An 18,266-nucleotide genomic window follows, 5' to 3' on the forward strand; every position below is an offset into this window, starting at 1 on the left:
TAACCTCCCTGCCTTTCCTTCTCTACTTTTTCCTTCCTTGAAGCTGGAGCGGCTCTGCCCCCGCACCTCCCATGATCCTAAAGGAAGGCAAGGCTGTGGCAAGAACCATACCAAGCCGTATGCAAAATGCAATGTAGGAGTTGTCTACGAAATTTCCCTGGCGTGTGGCAAGTCCAACATGGGGCAGGCAGGACGGTGCCTGAATGTTACGAGCCAGGTAACATGAACGAAAGTTAACGAAAGACGAATTCGCGCATTTGCCTGCGCACTGCAATGCCTGTCACTGTGCACCTCTCTTTAAGCAGATAAAGATTGTGGGGAGAAGCCAGGACCAGACTGCACGCGAACTGATGGAGGCTTATCAAATAAAAAATAAAGGCCAAGACTGTGTTAGTGACACTTCCAATCGGTTGTTTCAATCGGAAATCGATCTTTTGACAATTGGTAGCCCCGCTAGGCTGATGACGGTTCTTGTTTGCTGGGTTCTGCGCATGTTCTGTTTGTCTCTATATGCCCACGGGCTGCCGTGAATAAAGCAATTGAAAGTTACCGCCCGTGTTGTTTATGTGTTCTCTTCCGCTGTCCCCTCCTTTATTTGCGGTCAATATGATGTGCCCTACGTTATACAATTGTCTAGTATGTCACAATTGTTATCAGTGTTTCACATTTCGGGTGAAACGTGTTTCTTTATGGTGAAAGACGCTCAGTTACATTTTAGGGTGCTGCAGTTACCGACAATGAGGGGTTTACTTACGAAGAGGGAAATGTTCCAGTTCGTAGAAAGAATTCACTATCCAATGGGATCCTTCACTTCTTGCAGAGTGACGTCAAAGCAAGAAATGGAAAACATGCAGTAGTTAGAAGCACGTAAGGACGATTCATTGCAAGAAAATGTAACGGTGTCATGGAGACATTGGATTAAACAGCATCAATTGCTATAACACTTTAGCGCGTCGAGACGATTAGACGACAGGCACATAGAGCAGACCCAGAGTGCGGATGTGCAAATCTTTTCTAAATAAATCTGTGAGAACCGATGTTCTGTGGTTCTCAAGAAAAAAACAAGCAGAAGAGATAGAAGTCAACCTAAAATACCGACCAGTACGAGAAGATAAAGTAGAGCTCAAGTCGGTTCATTCAAGACCCCAAGGATGTTTCTTCCCGGTAATGAAAATTTAGAAATCTAAGAACACCTGACAAGACATAAACGTCGCCTCCTTAAAGCAGACCATGTGATAACGTACTATAGCCAAGTGTGCTTTCAGAACGGATTGCTTGTAGAAGGATTGGCGTGCTGGGAGCAGGCTACAGTCATCGATTCACATTGCACGCAGGAGTAAACATCATATTATCGCGTCATCTGGCGAAGTATGAATACGCAGGCAACTGATGCGAAAGAAGATTCACGGCTGGATTAAATGAAAAAAATTAGAAGGCAGACCTGTGCGCCGAGAAAAAGCCCAGCTCTGTGCTGACAGAATCAGCATGCAATCGATGTCATCGGTGTGGATTGCGGTGGTAGGATATTTGTAAGGGACAAGTGTAAAGGTAGCGCGGTGTGCTGCAACATTCGCATAGCCCATGGCACAAGCAGCAGGCGTCAGTGTTGTGAACAATACGATGACCGAATCGGCCTTACAGGCTTTCGGAAGACATGCACAGAGAACAGGCTAGTGTTCTATCATATAAAGTAACAATGGAAGATTGTTCACGGAGCCTAAGAAGGAGACGCAGATGCGGCAGGTGTCGGGAATAAATGATCACATGGATGGCTGCCACATCAAGAAACAAAAAGAAAACACTTCAGTTTGTTTTAATGGCGCATAAGCTTCAGTTGGTTGTACGAGCTGTGCTCTGACTCACTCTGTTGAGACTACTTAGCCAGTGATGATAAAGTGTTTACTAAACCCTGATGTGGAACTGTACCGATTACGATTGCCATGACTTATCGTGTACAGACTCGGACCTCGTGCACCGTTCTAGAATGCTACGTCTTCATTCGTTGCTGTATATGAAGGAGGATGTTAAAACGCCGTGTCCAAGAAGTGAATTGAAGTCCGGGGCCTTACGTGCCAAGATCACGATTTGATTATGGGGCGCCGTAGCGGGGCACTCCGTATCAATTTTGACGACTAGGCGATATTTAGCGAGCACCCAATGCACGCGACAAGGCCATTTTTGCATTTCGCCCCCATCGAAATGCGGCCGCCGCGACCCGGATTTGATTTCCCGACCTCGTGCTCCACGGCCTCAACCGCATCCGCGAAGCGAGGCGGATTGTTTAGCCGCTTGCCTTCACTGAAGTAAAAGAAGAGCGAGATAGCGGTAGCAATGCTGCGTTGTCCAGCTGCTGTTAGATTGTCTTGTATATCTAGTGCTGCTATGGTAGTGTTGTGTGAAATTCATTGCACTAAAACGATTTCAAATGCTGGTAACTCGCCATGATGGAAATTATTTTTCACTATTTCCGTTCACGAAGAATTCCTGCTTTCGCTGGAATTATATGGGAATTATTGTAAATTTAAATACACTGTTTGTGGTACTACTGCCTTGTCTGGCCTTTTGGGTTACGTCAAGCTACGTAAGTAGCTTTTAGGCCGAAATAGTCATCCAGTATGTAAACTGGAAAATAAAACTGATTTGAATGATTGATCGATTTAGTGATAATGGAAGTATTACAACAGTGCTCATGCCGTTCCGTGCTCCTCACTGAAGTGCTCATCCCGTACAGTTTAACTGTTCGGGATGAGCACTTAGCAGTTTTTACCACTCTATTCAAAAGAACAGCTAAAGTACACCACCTCAGGATTCTTTCAAAAGTACAAAAGAATCCAAATAAAGAGAATGAAGATGACGGTTTTGCGAAGAACACATAAATCGCGTATCTTTATAAAACCAACGAGCTTTGGGAAAGAGCCTTGGCCGTCTCCAACATCGAGCCTCAGTAATGGCTGATCGCGCGCACCAAGACGCCGCCCAAGCTCAAGGCATTCTCGAATGAGGTCGCCTCTGCAAAACTTCATTTATGTGATAAACATGTTTGTTCTTAGAACTACATTTATTCTTAGAAGTACATTCTGTGACACCGATGGCTAAAAGCTTGGTACTAGGATGCCTACTATACTTCAAGTACACGCAGAAGGTTGAAATTAAAAACGAATATGTGCAGCTCACTGTTATATATATATATATATATATATATATATATATCTATATATATATATATATATATATATATATATATATATATATATATATATATATAGAGAGAGAGAGAGAGAGAGAGAGAGAGCACGCATTAGTGATCAAACGAATGACAGTAAACCGGACTTAATATTACACTGAAAGGGCGTACCACTGTCTCTCCGGAGAATTGCTAGGCTTGCCATCTAGTACGTGTACCGTATTTCAGTGCTGGTAAGCTTGGACAAATGCGTAAGGAGCTCCGAAGGACAGGTATGCGACATGTACATGTCTTCTGAAGCTTTGTCCAAAGTTCGGTGCCGTTCCATCATGTCGCGGACCAACGCCGAAACAGCGGCGGGCTGCACCGCACCAGTTGTGTGCGTCATCGATGCTAACACAGGCAGTGGGGGCCGGCTGAAGCAGGCAATAAAACGCGTCACCACGTGATGGAAGAGGAGCGTCAAGGAAGAGCAGTGAAAAGCGGCTATATAACCGCCGCCCCGAGTATGCGCGGGCCAACATTCAGTGGGCTAGTTGTAATTACCCAGAAATTTTGAAGAAATTGGATGAGAGGACGGCTATATACTGTTGTTTCTTAGTGGGTGGCAGGTAGATGTCCGCACGTCTAATGCAGAAGATGCAGGTTAGGCCCGCACCTCTCCAGCGTAGAGACCCGTAATGTGCTGCGGTAGAAAGAAACAACGAATAAAGAAGTCATTGCGATATTCTTACAAGAATGGCTCTTCAGTCGCACTTATTCAGCTTAAACTCCATAGTCACTGAAACACGAAGACAGTCACTGATGTAGAGGTGAAATTTTATTTATTTCAGCAAGATACTGACGTATTTAGATACAGTGACCTCCAGCGTTCGCACTGGGTAGCGCGGAATCTCTGCGTCTCGTTGAAGTGTCCTTGGCCAATTACAATCACTGTTGGTGTAGAAAATGTGTACTGTGGCCATTTCTGCGCCTCGGGTAGTTCAGGAGTGCTGTATGAAAACAGGAAATGAAACATGTTACTTCCGTGAACGTTCGTGGCAGAAATAAAGGTGATTTGGCTAGTGGAATGTCCGTAACCAAATGCTTGGAAATAGAGTCATCCCGAGAGTTAGCGTATGCGCAATGTTACAAGAAAAAAAAAATCATCGGCCGGTCCTAACTTGCCACGGCCACTGGTCTTTACACTTTTGCGATAGGCTGTACGTATCGAATATCTCTGCTTCACAATAAAAATGCACCGTACAGTGGTGATACTGCATAACGGAAATAAATATAGCCCCAGCATTCACGGCCCAACAACCTTTCTCGATTTCATGGCGATAATATATACACGGACTCTTTAGGCGCGTCCACGCTGCCGCCGCCTTCCGCTCTGCAGAAAGATGTGGGCAGCGATTATTGCAGAGCCGCGCCACTGGCGGAGATACAAGCTTGGTTCAGAGCTGCAGTGCCCGACGCGTATAGTAAATGCTCAAGAAGGCGTTTAAAAAAACCTTGTGCATGAAAACTCAAGCTCGAAGAAACCGAACTCCAGAATGGGCTTGTAGTGGTTGATTGTACCAGTTATAGGAATTCAGATAGCAACAATGAATGATTTTAACGCGTTCCTTAGTGACCTACACTTATTCACTTCCATCTGCTTCGCTGGGTGTTGGCGACATTAACCATATAGCATTGCAGAAAAATTTCTCTGTTGCTCTACGATCCTTTTTTAGAACGCATAATTTAGAAAACAAAATAAGTGTTTTCGCATTGATAACAATGACACGGATGTGCCTTTGCACATTCTTCGGAAATACGCTGATGTACTGTTCCAGCGCAGCAATGAAAATGAGCAGTCAGTTAACGACCATGTAGCGCATTTATTCTTCAGAGTCTCACACGTAGCTGGCTGTTTTCGAGAAGCAGCTTTAAAGGGAGCTTCACGCAATTAGTATTTCTAGCGTAGTAGGGTTTACCGCCTACGCGTAGCTAATCGACCATTAACCGGAACGCAAGTTGAAGTAGTATTACGCATTGGAGTAGCTCAGGCCGTTTCTATTAAGGAAGAAACATGAGAGCAAAAAGTGCGTTCAAAAACAGAGTGAGCCGTGCACAAGTAAATGTCAATACTTCGGGCTTAATTTAATTAATCGAGTATTGCAGCTCCATAACGAAGAATTTTTATGTACTTCTGCTCGGCTAATTATTGTTGAACAAAATTCTCATACGGCTAACCTGGACTAGCGTCAATTTCTAGCCGACCAAAAGAAGTCTTGTTTAACGCAGTAGATGACTATGACACTATTTTGTGGGTGCAAACCATTGTAAAAAGCCACATTCCCATTCAATCGTGTATACTGCAAGCAAGCCTAAGTTTCTTGTACATATGGCTGGAGCGGCTGAAAGTAGAGTTGCCGGGTTATCGAACTGGTAAGCTTCAGGACAACAACATGATTCTAGTTATTGCAGTTCGCGACTAAGACATACAGGGAAATGAGCAACCAGAAAATAAAAAAATGTGGTTTGGTTCTGAGTACTGCACTAGTGAAATAGAAAGAGAAAGAATTTGCGTACCCGTTCTCGCTGAAACTTGCCAGCATCCGAATGAACACCTCACTCATGTGGCCATCCAGAGAATCAGAGTCTTCGGCGTAGGGTTCTCCGAACAAAAACTGTATATCCGAGGCGTGCGGCACTCCCATCCATTCTGGGAGCGGATACTTGGACGACTTATGGGCGAACACATAGGCGAACACCTTATTATTCCTTTCGCTGTGCTTCTCTGCAAAGAATCGCAGCGGGCAGTTGAACAGTCTGTCAGATACGTAGTCAACGTACTGCCTCCGGAGTGCGTTGTTGTCGCCCTGTGGGACCACATCCGTGTACTGCTTTAGCACGTCTGGTAGGTCTCCTTTAAGAAAACTTAATAGTGCGGCACGAAGAGAATCAGTGAGTCCCTCTGTTGCAGTACCGTTAAGATCTTCGAGCAAAAGCTGTGATTTCGGCGGAAAGAGAAGAAACAAAGCAGCTTCGTCGGAGGTTACGCCGGCTACTACATCGACCGATGAGAAGAATCCGCGTTCTATGGCCACCCGAGGATGCCGCGGAAGGAACTCGTTATGGTAGGTGAGACCGAATGGAGCGAGCCTTGGCACCATGTCCGCAAGAGAAACCTTCAAGAGTTCATCCGCTGACTTGTTTCGCATGCAGTTCACGACCTCCTCAGGATTGGACGAGATGCTGATGGTCCCTTCTCTGGAGCAGCCGACAACTTTTGCAACTGCGTCACCTTTTACCATGCTCTCTTCCACACTGTCCCAAATGTCAAAGCTGTACATTGTGCCACTCAGCAACACGGCTCTCCTGAAAAGACCAGCGCTCATCGGTGACAAGATGTGTGCATGCGTGCTGACAGAGCCTGCACTCTCCCCAAACAAGGTGACTCGCTTTGAATCTCCTCCGAAAAATTTGATATTGCGCTGCACCCATTTTAAGGCCATGTTCTGATCCATGGCACCAACGTTACCAGGTGCCTCGGGAGAGTTCGCATTCATCAAGCCTAGTATGCCAAGTCTATAGTTCATTGAGACAACAAGCATGTCAGTAAGCGCTGCGAGCACTACTCCAGTGTAATTTGCTTCATTAGCACTGCCGAAAGTGAAGCCTCCTCCATGGATCCACACTAGGACAGGTCGGCTAGAGGAAGTTTTTGAGGCACTTTCGGGGACCCAGACGTTGAGATGCAGGCAATCCTCTGTGATAGTAAGGCCGCCCAGCTTGAACCCAGGCACCGCGACCTGCGTTAGGAAAGGCCATGGGATGACAAGCTATACTCTGATGCATGCTACCACTTGAGGTGGGTACACATGACTAGAAGGAAGCAGTATTTCATTTATACTCGCTAAGATATGTAGAAAATTGAAATAGGTGTGTAGAAAATGTGTAGGTTTCGCATACTGTCCGTGTTTGTCTGAGTGTGTCAGCCTGATGATCACCCTGCGATCTCACTACGCTGTGCCAGCCCCCATCATAGCTGCAACCTGTGTCTTTACTCCAGGATACAGCGACCATAATAAAATGTTTACCACGTCTGTGCCTAGTGACCAGTTTACATAGCTGTGACTCCCTTGTTTTTTACAGCCACAATGCAGACAGAATGACCCTAACTAAAATTTCCCTAGGCATTTTTATCTCTCCAATTTGTGCAGTGCTGTCGCTGCAGCGCACGGCACTCAACGAAAATATCACGTGAATAAATTTGTAAAAACTGCAGAAACAATATAATGACATCTGACTTGGCTTTACACGCCGCTGCGAAGTTTCGGGACACACGAAATTCTGATATGTTGGAGCATATTAACGTGCACAATGTTCTCAGTAAGGAGGTGCTTTAGAGTTCGGCATACATTAATGGTTGACACATAACAGGAACACAATAGATGGCCTCGTAATGAGCAAGACATCGCCAAATGTCAAGAGCCACTGCAGCGTGCCTGTAAACCACATAGAGACTTTGGTTTCCAAAGAAGACTACTGGAATGCCAGATGTAACGGCTTCGCTGGCTGTAACAGTGGCACGCATACAATGCGAGATTTATGTAGGTTCACGCCTTGTATAATCAACAGGCTTACGCATGAAAAATAGTTATGATATATGTGAGTTAATTCCATACATCCAAACTCTCCTACAACAAAGTTACTTTCTTATTTTCAAATACATTCTTTACATATGTGTATCTTTTGTGGAGGAACGAAGGGAGGAAATAATCAATTAATTAAATACGGAACTACGCCTAGTTCGCAGTTATTTTTGTCTGCGATCTAAACTGCCTCTCGATGTCATTATCAATGCTGTTCTCGATGCACAATATTGTGCGGATCTGCTCCTGCACACTTTCCTCCATATCAGCACCGCACCAGTGCAGCACCTCCATCGCAGAAAGGCGCCTGTTTACACTCAAGGCCTTGATGGAACTCGGGGTAGCGAATCCCTCAAGTTTCATATATTCAATGTCCATTTTGGTAAGCACCAGTTATTCAACATGAGTGTTTTAGATAACCTGAATAATTCGCATTCTGTCGGTTTGTTGTATTCTAGTTTGACTGTAGATACGAGTGCATGACCCCGCACCTGAGGGCAAGCCGTAGACCTTGAAGTGACGTCAAGAGTGCCTTCCCAGGCACTCTTAGGCTGCGGAGGCCGGAACCGGAGGTTTCCAACGGGCGGTTCGGCGAACGGAATGCCGCGGTACTCCTCCACACGTTTCCCCAGGGAGTATACCAATTTACCACGCACTGTACCCTCTGTTGTCTCCCTGTCGATGTGTATTTCTTCAGCCACGGCACTCAACACGCCACCGAGCAGCAGGGGAAGGAGCACAGTTCCTGCCGACACCATTGCTCTGGGCTGTCCTTTACTGGGGAGGGAAGGACACTTTTCAATCAAACATTCAATGATTCCACACATCATTTAGTACTGATTCTTGCACTGACGCCCTTGCTGCCGTTATGTTTGAGAGCCAGCACGGTGAGAAGTTGCGTTTGTTCGCGTCCCACGGGGTCGCTCTATCGTGGGGCCGGCTCACAGGTCAGCAACGTTTCGACCGCGTCTCTATGACACTGAAACATGTTACCCGCAGAAGTGAGTACGATAAACTGAGGCCATCCTAACGTCCATATCCAAGCATCTTATTAGCTTTAATCGCCATTAGTTTGGATGGCGATTATTCAGTGGTGAATCACATGTGCAAGATGTCGTAGTGTCGTCAGCGGAGAGATGCATCGATTGCGATAGCAAATTCGTACACAGCTATACGAAGTAAGGACAATAGTTTGTCGTCCGTATAAACTTGCAAACATCCGCTTCGTAACTGAGTTGACAAGCATGGTGTCAGCGCGCACACGGAATCATGAACACACAACACTCGATGAGCGCGGACACTCCATGCACGGAAGCACTTCCTCCTTAAAACCTCCGCCCTGTCTCCCTTACTTCAAGTGTCGGAAAGGTCCTCGAACACGTCATCCTCACACGCTTGCATGGACATATGAACGACAACGACCTCTTCCCCAAGACCATGGTTGGCTTTCGCCCTAAACTTTCTGCTCAAGGTATCATGATTCAGCTCAAGCACCAAATTATAGATGACGATAAAAGCTCCAGGCTGGACATCAGAGCCATCTTGGGGCCAGACCTAACTAAGACCTTCGATAGCGTCACGCATGACGACATACCGAACCATCTGGCACAACTCCAGGTTGGACGTCGAACTTATATTTACGTCAAGAATTTCCTTACAGATCGCACGGCCACCATCACCATCGGAGGGTTGCAGTCGCCAATTATTCACTTTTTCAGCAAATGCACGCAAGGATCAGCTCTGTCTCCTTTTCTGTTTAACGTGGCCTTGCTCACACTACCGCATGCATCAGCTAGCATCCCCAGCCTCAAGGATAGCCTCTACGCTGGTGATATCACAATGTGGGTCAGCGGGGCCAGCGACGGGGACATTCAAGATACGCTGCAGCAAGCCAACGAGGTAGTTCCATACGTAGAACCGCGCGGCCCGGAGTGCTCCCCACAGGAATCGGAGCTGCTTCAATACAAGCCATATTGGGGAGGTTAACTTCCAGGCCCTCACCTCCCCCCCCCCCGTGAGCTCGACGTGCATCAACAACGCAGACCTACTGTACCTAGCATCCGTATTCTTGGCTTACACATCCAACAAAACGGCAGAAACACGTAGATAATCAAGTAATTAGATACTCATGTGCACCAAACCACGCGCCTCATTAAACGAATTGTAAATCGGCATCACGGCATGAAAGGAAATAACCTTATACGCCTGGTAACCACCTACACTTTCAGGACCATCACATATGTCGCCCCGTACCTTAGCCTCAAGGCAACTGACAAGCTCAAACTCAATACCATGATCAAGAGGGCCTCTAAACAAGCCCTACATCTTCCCATATCCACTTCTAACGAGAAACTGCACGCCCTCGCGTTCACAACGCCATAGACGAGCTTACTGAAGCTCAGTGTATTAGCCGGTACGAACAACTCGCCATTTCCACCACGGGCGGCAAATTACAGGCACCCTAGGCTTAAAGTACACCACCCGATTCGGACGAAGAGTGCCCGTCCCTCCAGACATTCTTGCTCAGCAAGTTATCCCGCCCATAACTCGCAATATGCACCTGGAACACAATCCGTAGCGACATGCAGAAAAGGCTAAATGACTAGAAAAGCACTACAACCAAGCCGCTGACGTAGCCTACGTGGAAATAGCGGAATACCCCAACCAAAACGCCATGGGGGTCATCGCAGTCGCAGGCTCGCAGTGTCGCCTCGCCGCCGCCGCATCAATACTCACCAGGCAACCCGAAGAAGGAGAATAAACGGCCATCGTTTTCGCCTACGCTGCTACGAATGCACTGCATCATCAGCGATTAAAAAACGGCCATTCGCAACTACTCAGGAGGATTGATAGCGCTCCAAGCGCAGAAGATACAATCTGGCACTCCTCCCTCAAGGCAACGCCACGTCCAGATCATCTGGACCCCTGGTCACTCGGATCTGGCTCGAAACGGAGCCACCCACGATGCCGCCCGAGCTCTCTCACACCGGGCGCATCATCATTCTCCTGAGTCTTCCGATCCTGACCAGCCCTCTGTTCTGCATCACAGTCACGCGCGGGACCAAATGGCCACGTCAAGAGACATCCTGCTCCACTACCGCAGAGAGCGGTTACGCTCCCCCCAGTACACAAAACACTGAACAAATCTCTACCCACCACTTGGTGAGTACTTCGGACGAGAATTTTCCCGAAGCCCGTGCTATACAACCGCATTTACCCCAATGTATACTCCCCACTCTGCAAAGCGCGCGAGGCCCGTGCTGACCTCGATCACATTATCTGGTCATGCCACAATGTCTCACCCACCAACACCCACCGCACTAACACTACACGCATCACAAGTACGGCCGAGCGGTGGGAAACTTTGCTGCTCAGCTAAGACGCAGTGGAGCAGCTCTGGGCCGTCCGGATGGTCGAAGGCGCCGACAGAAAGCAAGGACTGCCCGCCACCTAAGGAAGGGGTACTGGGGGTTAGTCTCCCAACCCCAGCCACCCCTGGACCCCATAAAGGACACCATAAATTTTTTTCTCTCTCTCTCGATGCAAGACGCTGGACGCTGCTGGTATGAATGAGAGCTGCAACCGCAGCGAGCGAACTGACCTTCGTGCGATCTATCGCTTCAATGCAACAGTGGCGAGACCACAACGCGTACAAAGGTCTGAGCCGTCTTCAGAACCCATCCAAGACACGGTGCGCGTAACCGCGCGCGTCCTTGCAAAGTTTGTCTGATTGGCGGAGTCGAAGTCACCCACTCTTTCACGCGCTGCCTGTCCGCTTTCCTCGATAATGGCTCGCGAGACTGAGCCGCGACTCTCAGTTCCCCTTGCGTCCGGTCGCGAAATGCTCAGTTGCTGCTAATGTTCCTCCATATGCGCCCGAAGGGCGCAGAGTTGCGTATAACTTTTCCGGCGTCGTTCGCTCCGCTATTCGCCGAACGCTATCACGTGGTGTAAAATGACGTCAAGTGTTCAACGGCGCGGCTTCGAAGCCAACATTACGGGAGCGACGCTGACTTGTCGTTTCAGTTAGTCTAATCGACATTGCAACCAGCGGACCGTCGAGCGTGCGTTGCATTCATGAGCTTCGGGTTGCACGTAGGGTATTCCACGATATTAGGTCAAAGAATTTTGTGAAGTGATACGGAACACGTCATATCGACACTTGTATGCCATTATGACAGCGCTCACCAAACTGCACGAACCGCACGGAATGTGGCCAAGGTTTTTTACGTGTTGCCGTGCGGACGGACAGATGTGCGACAGCGACTAGTATGGGAACTGCGTAGGGGCTTGGACCGGGCCAGCTCCAAAAGGGGCGGGGATATGCGAAATGCGAGATTTACCGCCCGCAATATCTTGCTTCTTATATCGGCCATGATCAACACGAGGAATGTAGAATTCTGCCTGTATGCTTAATAAGCGTTGCATGATACTAAATTGAGCTGTGTGGTATGAAGAGATCAAGAAAAATGCGTTCAGATATTACAGTCTGCAATGTGTGAATAACTAATTTGCAAGTTTGCCGGCTGGATGTGATTAGGGCAACAAAAATAACCTGTAACTCTTATTAGCTTGTTGCCTTACCAGTTGCTTTGAATTCTGCCCCAAGGCTCCATGAACCAGCAATCTTGCCCTGCTGCCAGCATCCATTCGTCATCTCTTCCCTTCATTCATTCAAACCACTTTTATTGCGAAAGCAATACTGCTTGCACTTTCGGCCCATCGGTGGTCGTGACGCCTCCTTACAGAGCTGGGCGTCACGTGACAGTGTGACGTCCCGCCAGACCGAGAGATGGGGCCCCAGCTCGCGGCCGCGATGGTGAAGGGAAACCTTGCGCGCCGCTGCTGCGGCGCTACCGAGAGAGGGCGCTCGCTGGTGTGACGTCACGCTAGGAGGATAAATGGGGCTACAGCTCGGCTCTTCGCAGTGGTCGGTGTGCTGCCTTGCGCTAAGTCGGATGATGTATAGCCATAACTTTAACAAAGGGCAACCATGTCCACACCATCAGCCGAACCAAGGCGCAGCCAAAGGTATTGCTTTCGCAATCATCCAGGCTTAACAAAGCTAAGCCTTCAGCCCATTTTTTATTAAGTGCCCTGCGATTTTGTGAGGTGGGCCTGTACCCCGTCTAGGTTTCGGCCAAGTGTTCTTGGTCCTTGGCGGCTTTCTTGGCTTGCTGGACGACCCAGAATTGATACCGCAGATCTGAGCTGAGCAACACAGACTCCCAGCACGACATACGAAATAGATTTGTTCTAGAAGCTCTTGCATCTTGGATCTTTTTCCACTTCCAGATTTGCCGCTACCAAGGAGCAGATTCGTCTTCGGTATGAATTAACCGTAGAAAATCAGCGTTGCATAAAGTGTGCGTATGTAAACAATTCGAATGCGTTTAAATCTTCGATATATGCGGTGCAGACACGCAAACACGCATCCGCGTCAACGATGGTTGGGGATAAAGGACGCTCTGTTAACGTTCACTGACATAACCACAGGCACGTTAGTTCGCTTGGCGACGATAATTAATCGGCTGTTGTCGGCCGCCAAAATGTGCTCACCTAATTTTCTACCTTAGGTGTGCGAAGTTTTTTTTTTTTTTAAACGCCCTTTAAACATTTCTTGCCTTCCAGCCTCGGCGAGTAAACTTCATATGCATGCTGAAAAACATTGCGCTGCTTTTTGTTGCAAGGTACTGTGTGTTTGTAGGCGAACTTTTCAGCTGTTAGAGCCACGGGAGTAGCGAGGATTTTATTTCGGGTGGTCAGAACCCTACCCCGCTGCGGCTAGGCCAATGGTTCGAGCGAAGCCTGCATTAAAAAGTGTTCTCATTTCTCATTTCTTGCACTTGCGAACAATTTCCGCATGTAGCTCGCGACCAGGAGACAAAAAAGCAAATGGAACACAGCGCGAAACTTGCCTTATGCGTGCGCGCGAGGAGTGGCTTCACTGCATAACGGGAACGTAATGCCGGATCTGCGTGCAACTCAGTTCCTTGCGGAGCTTACACATGAACACTAGTTGCTGCTGGAGCACAACGCCGCAGCCCCACACCCCCTCCTTCATTTCTCCCATCTCCCCACGGCCTTTCGCGAGACGGAATATGGCGCGTTTGCTCTCCGCTTTCTCCCTCGCGCGCGCCAGATTGGGCCGCGATCAGCGGCTTCCTTCGCATCCGTTCACTCGCACATACAGCATACGACTTGCGGTGACAGTTTTATCCCCCTGGATTGTTATATTGAACATCACGGCTACGCCGACGGTGACGGAAGAAATGCGCCTGGAGTGTACATATGCTCCCTATCGCAATAAAACGGGCAAGTGCCTGCCGTTGACGCATATGTCCGCATCTACTACTCGAGAAAATGAAGGCACAAAACCTGATCTAACTTTACTCTCTCAACCTAAAGGTCCCTCGCGCACTGTGCTTTGAGTAAGTAGACTAGAAATACAAACTGTGCAGCAGCTGCTAGGTCGTAATAACGATGCGCGTTATGGGGAAAGGTGCACGATGTTTATGTTCGTTAAGTGTTCCTTGGCATAGGCCGGCCCACTTCGCTAATGATTTGTCCAGCATCATGATTAGCGGAAGTTTTTTTTTTTTTACGAGCATTGAATGCCTGCATTGTGTGATGTCATTGAAAGCCATTGCGCAATTCAAAAACCTGAACTTTTTCAAAGTTAACGCCAGAATCAGAAGGCTCAGAAAGCTCTTCTGCAACTGCAAGCGCAGTCTCTACGCTTTGTTTATCAGTAAATAAAAGGCCACGTTATCTACATATGCAAGAACCGTTGGAAGATATGCTATTTAAAACCTTGGAAATATTGCTCTTTCAGAATTAGCATAGACAGCGGTTCTGAGCACAAGAAAAATATAAACAGTGACATATGCGCCCTTGTGTTATTGACGATAAAAGCGTAATCACATAGCAGAGATAATCATCGACTATCAGCTTCTTGAGCCATTAGAATAACGTATTCTGCACCTGTCTTAAAACACTAAAGAGAAACGAGTGATTCACCCTGTCGAACGCCTTAACCAAATAGAACACTATCATTGCCATCTGGGCAATCCTCTCAGCTACACACACGTGCGTCGATCTCGGAACATGAATCTTGGTCTGAATCGACAGGACACTCATGCGACATGCTTTAGGATCACTTACCACTGATTTTATCCCGACTTGCAAATGGGTAGATAATACATTTGGAAAAAAGTTAATAATCTACATTGCATAAGTAGGTGGGATGATATTCATCCGCTTTCTGCAATTAAGCCGCCTGCTTGCTTTTGTCCATAAGGACTGTGTTGCCCTTTGTGCATTGTGGCGGTTAGGTACTCATGGCAGTTAGGTACGCCTCAAGTAATGTGATAGCAGAGAAAGAAAACACTGATAACATGCGATAGCTAGGGCATCCGGGCAGGACGTCTTGTCTTTTACTAACGAATCTCTGCATGCAGCTTCTTCATTGAAATCACTGTTTTCATTGGTATGAGCATAATCATCCTGGTCTAACTTGGGCAACGATGATAGAAATCTTCTCCCAGACGCATCTATATCGAATGCCTTATGGCCCCTAAGCAGTGCTTGATAATGTTGGAAAAGCGCTTTAGTTATTAGAGTCGGCTCCTCAACAATGATTTCGCCATACTCTATATCTATTATTCGTTTACACAGCGCGTGTCAGTGTTCGTCAGCTAGAGACCTACCGCAAGGCTGTTCTTTAAGAAAACACACGGGCTAGTGCACCTCCCTGTTTTTCTCTGTACGAAGGTTTTAACTGCGTCCTGGTCCTACGAATATCATCAAAGAAAAGAGGTGAGCCATTGCTGCAATGTTTCGTGTCCCCCGACAGCTCTGAGAGCGATGGCGTCTGTGCACGTTTTTCGGAAGACAAAACCAGCAACAGGGTACCGGAATAGTATCACACACGTGCATCGCATAAAAATTATTTGCAAAATGGTGGCATGCTCGCGAGCAATTCCTATTCGTCGCGCATGCGAGAACAGCGCTGACACCAATAAAAAAAAAGAAAGCGCACGTGGCAATGATCGTCCTGAAACATGTAACACAACTACAACAGAGGTCGCAGCCATAGCCAGGTGGTGGTCGAAAACGACAAACAAAGCATCGGCGAGGTCACTGCAAAGCTCAAAGAGGCGCGACGTAGTGCACACGCATTTCTCTCCCGTTTACTGCTAAATTGCGACTGATATTCTCTATCTCGTTTTAGAAAAACAAAGCCAATAAATAACTTCGGTGCGGGCTGGCTGCGGGTGATTTTTTTTATGAGAACACGCAACGCTTCTGACGGTACCATAAATCGATATTTATCCTACGAAGACTCCCTCGAATGCCCTCAACCCTCCCTCTTTCCACATTGACTTTCTTTTATGGAGTGTGCAGTCTGCTGGAATAAAATTCTTGACGCATTTATGCACAGGGAATCATATCTTATGATTCGAGGGAATAATATTGATTTCCATGTGCGCGATGTAAAGGGAACTTGCAAATTTTAGGCGCTCGAGTACGACTTTGGCATAAAACGAAATATTCGCTATGATTTTCTTCAATAAAATCAAACCATCGCTTCAATTCAGTCAGCCCGGAGAAATCTGCGACCTTTACAGTAGGTGTAATCATTATGCAGAAAGGTGGGGCGTGCAGACATAACACAAGAGAAGAGAAGTGAACAACATGAACGCCGTGTTCACTTCTCTTCCATTGTGTCCTGTCTGCACGCCTCACCTTTTTGCATAATGAATCCTTACCAACTAGCTCAGCTTTCTGTCGTTAATAGGTGTAATCGTACGCCATCAATAAGTTCAAGCCTGCACAACATAAGCAGCCGATGCACACGACCTTGATGCATAGAAAGAGACGTTTAATTCATTCGAGGTATCAGCAGTGGTGGACGAATTCTGTTACCGAGCTGAACAGGTGGAAAACGAGAATGCGTCAGGAAATATTTGCATAGATTTGAAGCGAAACCATATAAATGCCAGTGCGATTCTGACGTCATGAATCGCGCCAGTAGTACTCAACGGCAGTGCTATAAATGAAGCCATTACGTCAACCGAGAAAGCGGGACCGGAGCGCCGCCGGAGCCTCTTGCTGAAGAGATTCAGCGGGCACCTGGGGCTTTCGCCATTCGAAAGACTGTGTGGAGAAACCTGCAGCACAGTTTATTGAGCTCTCGAAATTTTCTGCCGGGCTGGGCGTCTTTTCTTTTTTTTTTTTGCGTGATGCACTATTATTGCAGTCGTAAGGAAATCTAAAATAGTCAAAAGAAGCATTTCGCGCCGATAAAGAACAACTACGAGATTGTGCGACAATTCTAATATTCACTGCGGGCTTGCAATACATAATTACCATGGCACGCTGGAAAACATTATCGTTAATGAATAACAAGGAATGCCTGGTAGGCGTGTTCCGAAGGACTCACCGATGACCGACGAAACACAAGTCACACTTTACAGGCAGCTTTACAGACTACAAGGACTGACAAACTGCGTCCCCGCAGAACGTTTTCTGCGAGGGATGTTGCTTTTCGTGGCGTCAACTCGTGGAAGGCGAGGCTATGCGGCGCGGTCGCTCACCGCCGCAGGTCTGAAGAGGAAATGAGCGACTGCTTCGGGAAAGCCGGCAGAATCGGTGCGAGAGAGGGACATCACCCTCTCCTGCAAGACGGGTGCGCACGTGCTGCAAGCTTGTTGCAATACTTGCTCTCGACGACCAAGTCTCCCAGCCCAGACGAGACGTTCAACCCTTCGGAGGCTGTAAACTTTGTGGAGTAGTCGACAAAGGAGACAGCTTCGCCACGGCAAGCATCTAATGCAAGAGCGATATGGTTACTCTGCTCGTAAGGCATGACAAGCGCGCGTGAGAGAAATAAGCCTTAATCACGAGTGTTTTTTACGCTAATGCGCTGAAACTTGAGCACGCCTGTGTGACAGCTCACGAAAGAAAAAATGTATTGGAGGTAGTTCACACACGGAGTTTCCAATACTCATGCATTTTTGTTACTAAATCAGGAAAAGTTATATTCATTTGTGATCACATTGAATAAGCTCTCTGTCACGAACGCAGAAATAATTAAGAATGGGTAATTTTTTTCAGCTGTGACAAACTACTAATGTCGACCACACTTCAATATTCTCAACACATTGTGCTTGAAAAACAGCGATCAAGTTCAAACTCTTAAAAGACTCATTAAAAGTTTTCACTCACTCACTCACTTCTCTATCAAACCGACCAAAGAATTTTTCCCTTACTCTTTGCATTCAATGGAAAAATATGAATACAAAGGAACACGTGCATTGCTTCTGTTGTAAAAATAAATGTTTGAACACGTCCTGGAGGTGTTGAAATGACCCATACGCTTTATTCGTTCTTTGCTCAGTGGGGAACAGATATACATATTATGACTCTGAAATTTCTGCCGTTAAATATAATAA

The 18,266-nt window shown here is 47.1% G+C and overlaps 1 protein-coding gene across 2 annotated transcripts in view; it reads right to left on the reverse strand.

The window, feature by feature from the left end:
• LOC142564059 (cholinesterase-like) overlaps positions 1–17,417 on the reverse strand; it is a 39,191-nt gene extending 21,774 nt beyond the window's left edge. The window contains exons 1-4 of one of the 2 annotated variants that reach the window (XM_075674879.1): positions 17,255–17,417; positions 8,301–8,586; positions 5,744–6,966; positions 3,992–4,176 (exon numbers count right to left, since the gene is read on the reverse strand). In XM_075674879.1, the coding sequence (XP_075530994.1) occupies positions 4,014–4,176; positions 5,744–6,966; positions 8,301–8,567 (1,653 nt within the window). In that variant the 5' untranslated portion in view covers positions 8,568–8,586; positions 17,255–17,417 and the 3' untranslated portion in view covers positions 3,992–4,013. Of the gene's footprint in view, positions 1–3,991; positions 4,177–5,743; positions 6,967–8,300; positions 8,587–17,254 lie in introns of those variants that run through there. The other variant, XM_075674880.1, reaches the window with a different exon arrangement.
• Positions 17,418–18,266: the final 849 nt, after the last annotated feature.

This window comes from Dermacentor variabilis, chromosome 11 (genome assembly GCF_050947875.1).
Source record: "Dermacentor variabilis isolate Ectoservices chromosome 11, ASM5094787v1, whole genome shotgun sequence".
In the NCBI taxonomy this organism is placed as follows: Eukaryota; Metazoa; Arthropoda; class Arachnida; order Ixodida; family Ixodidae; genus Dermacentor; species Dermacentor variabilis.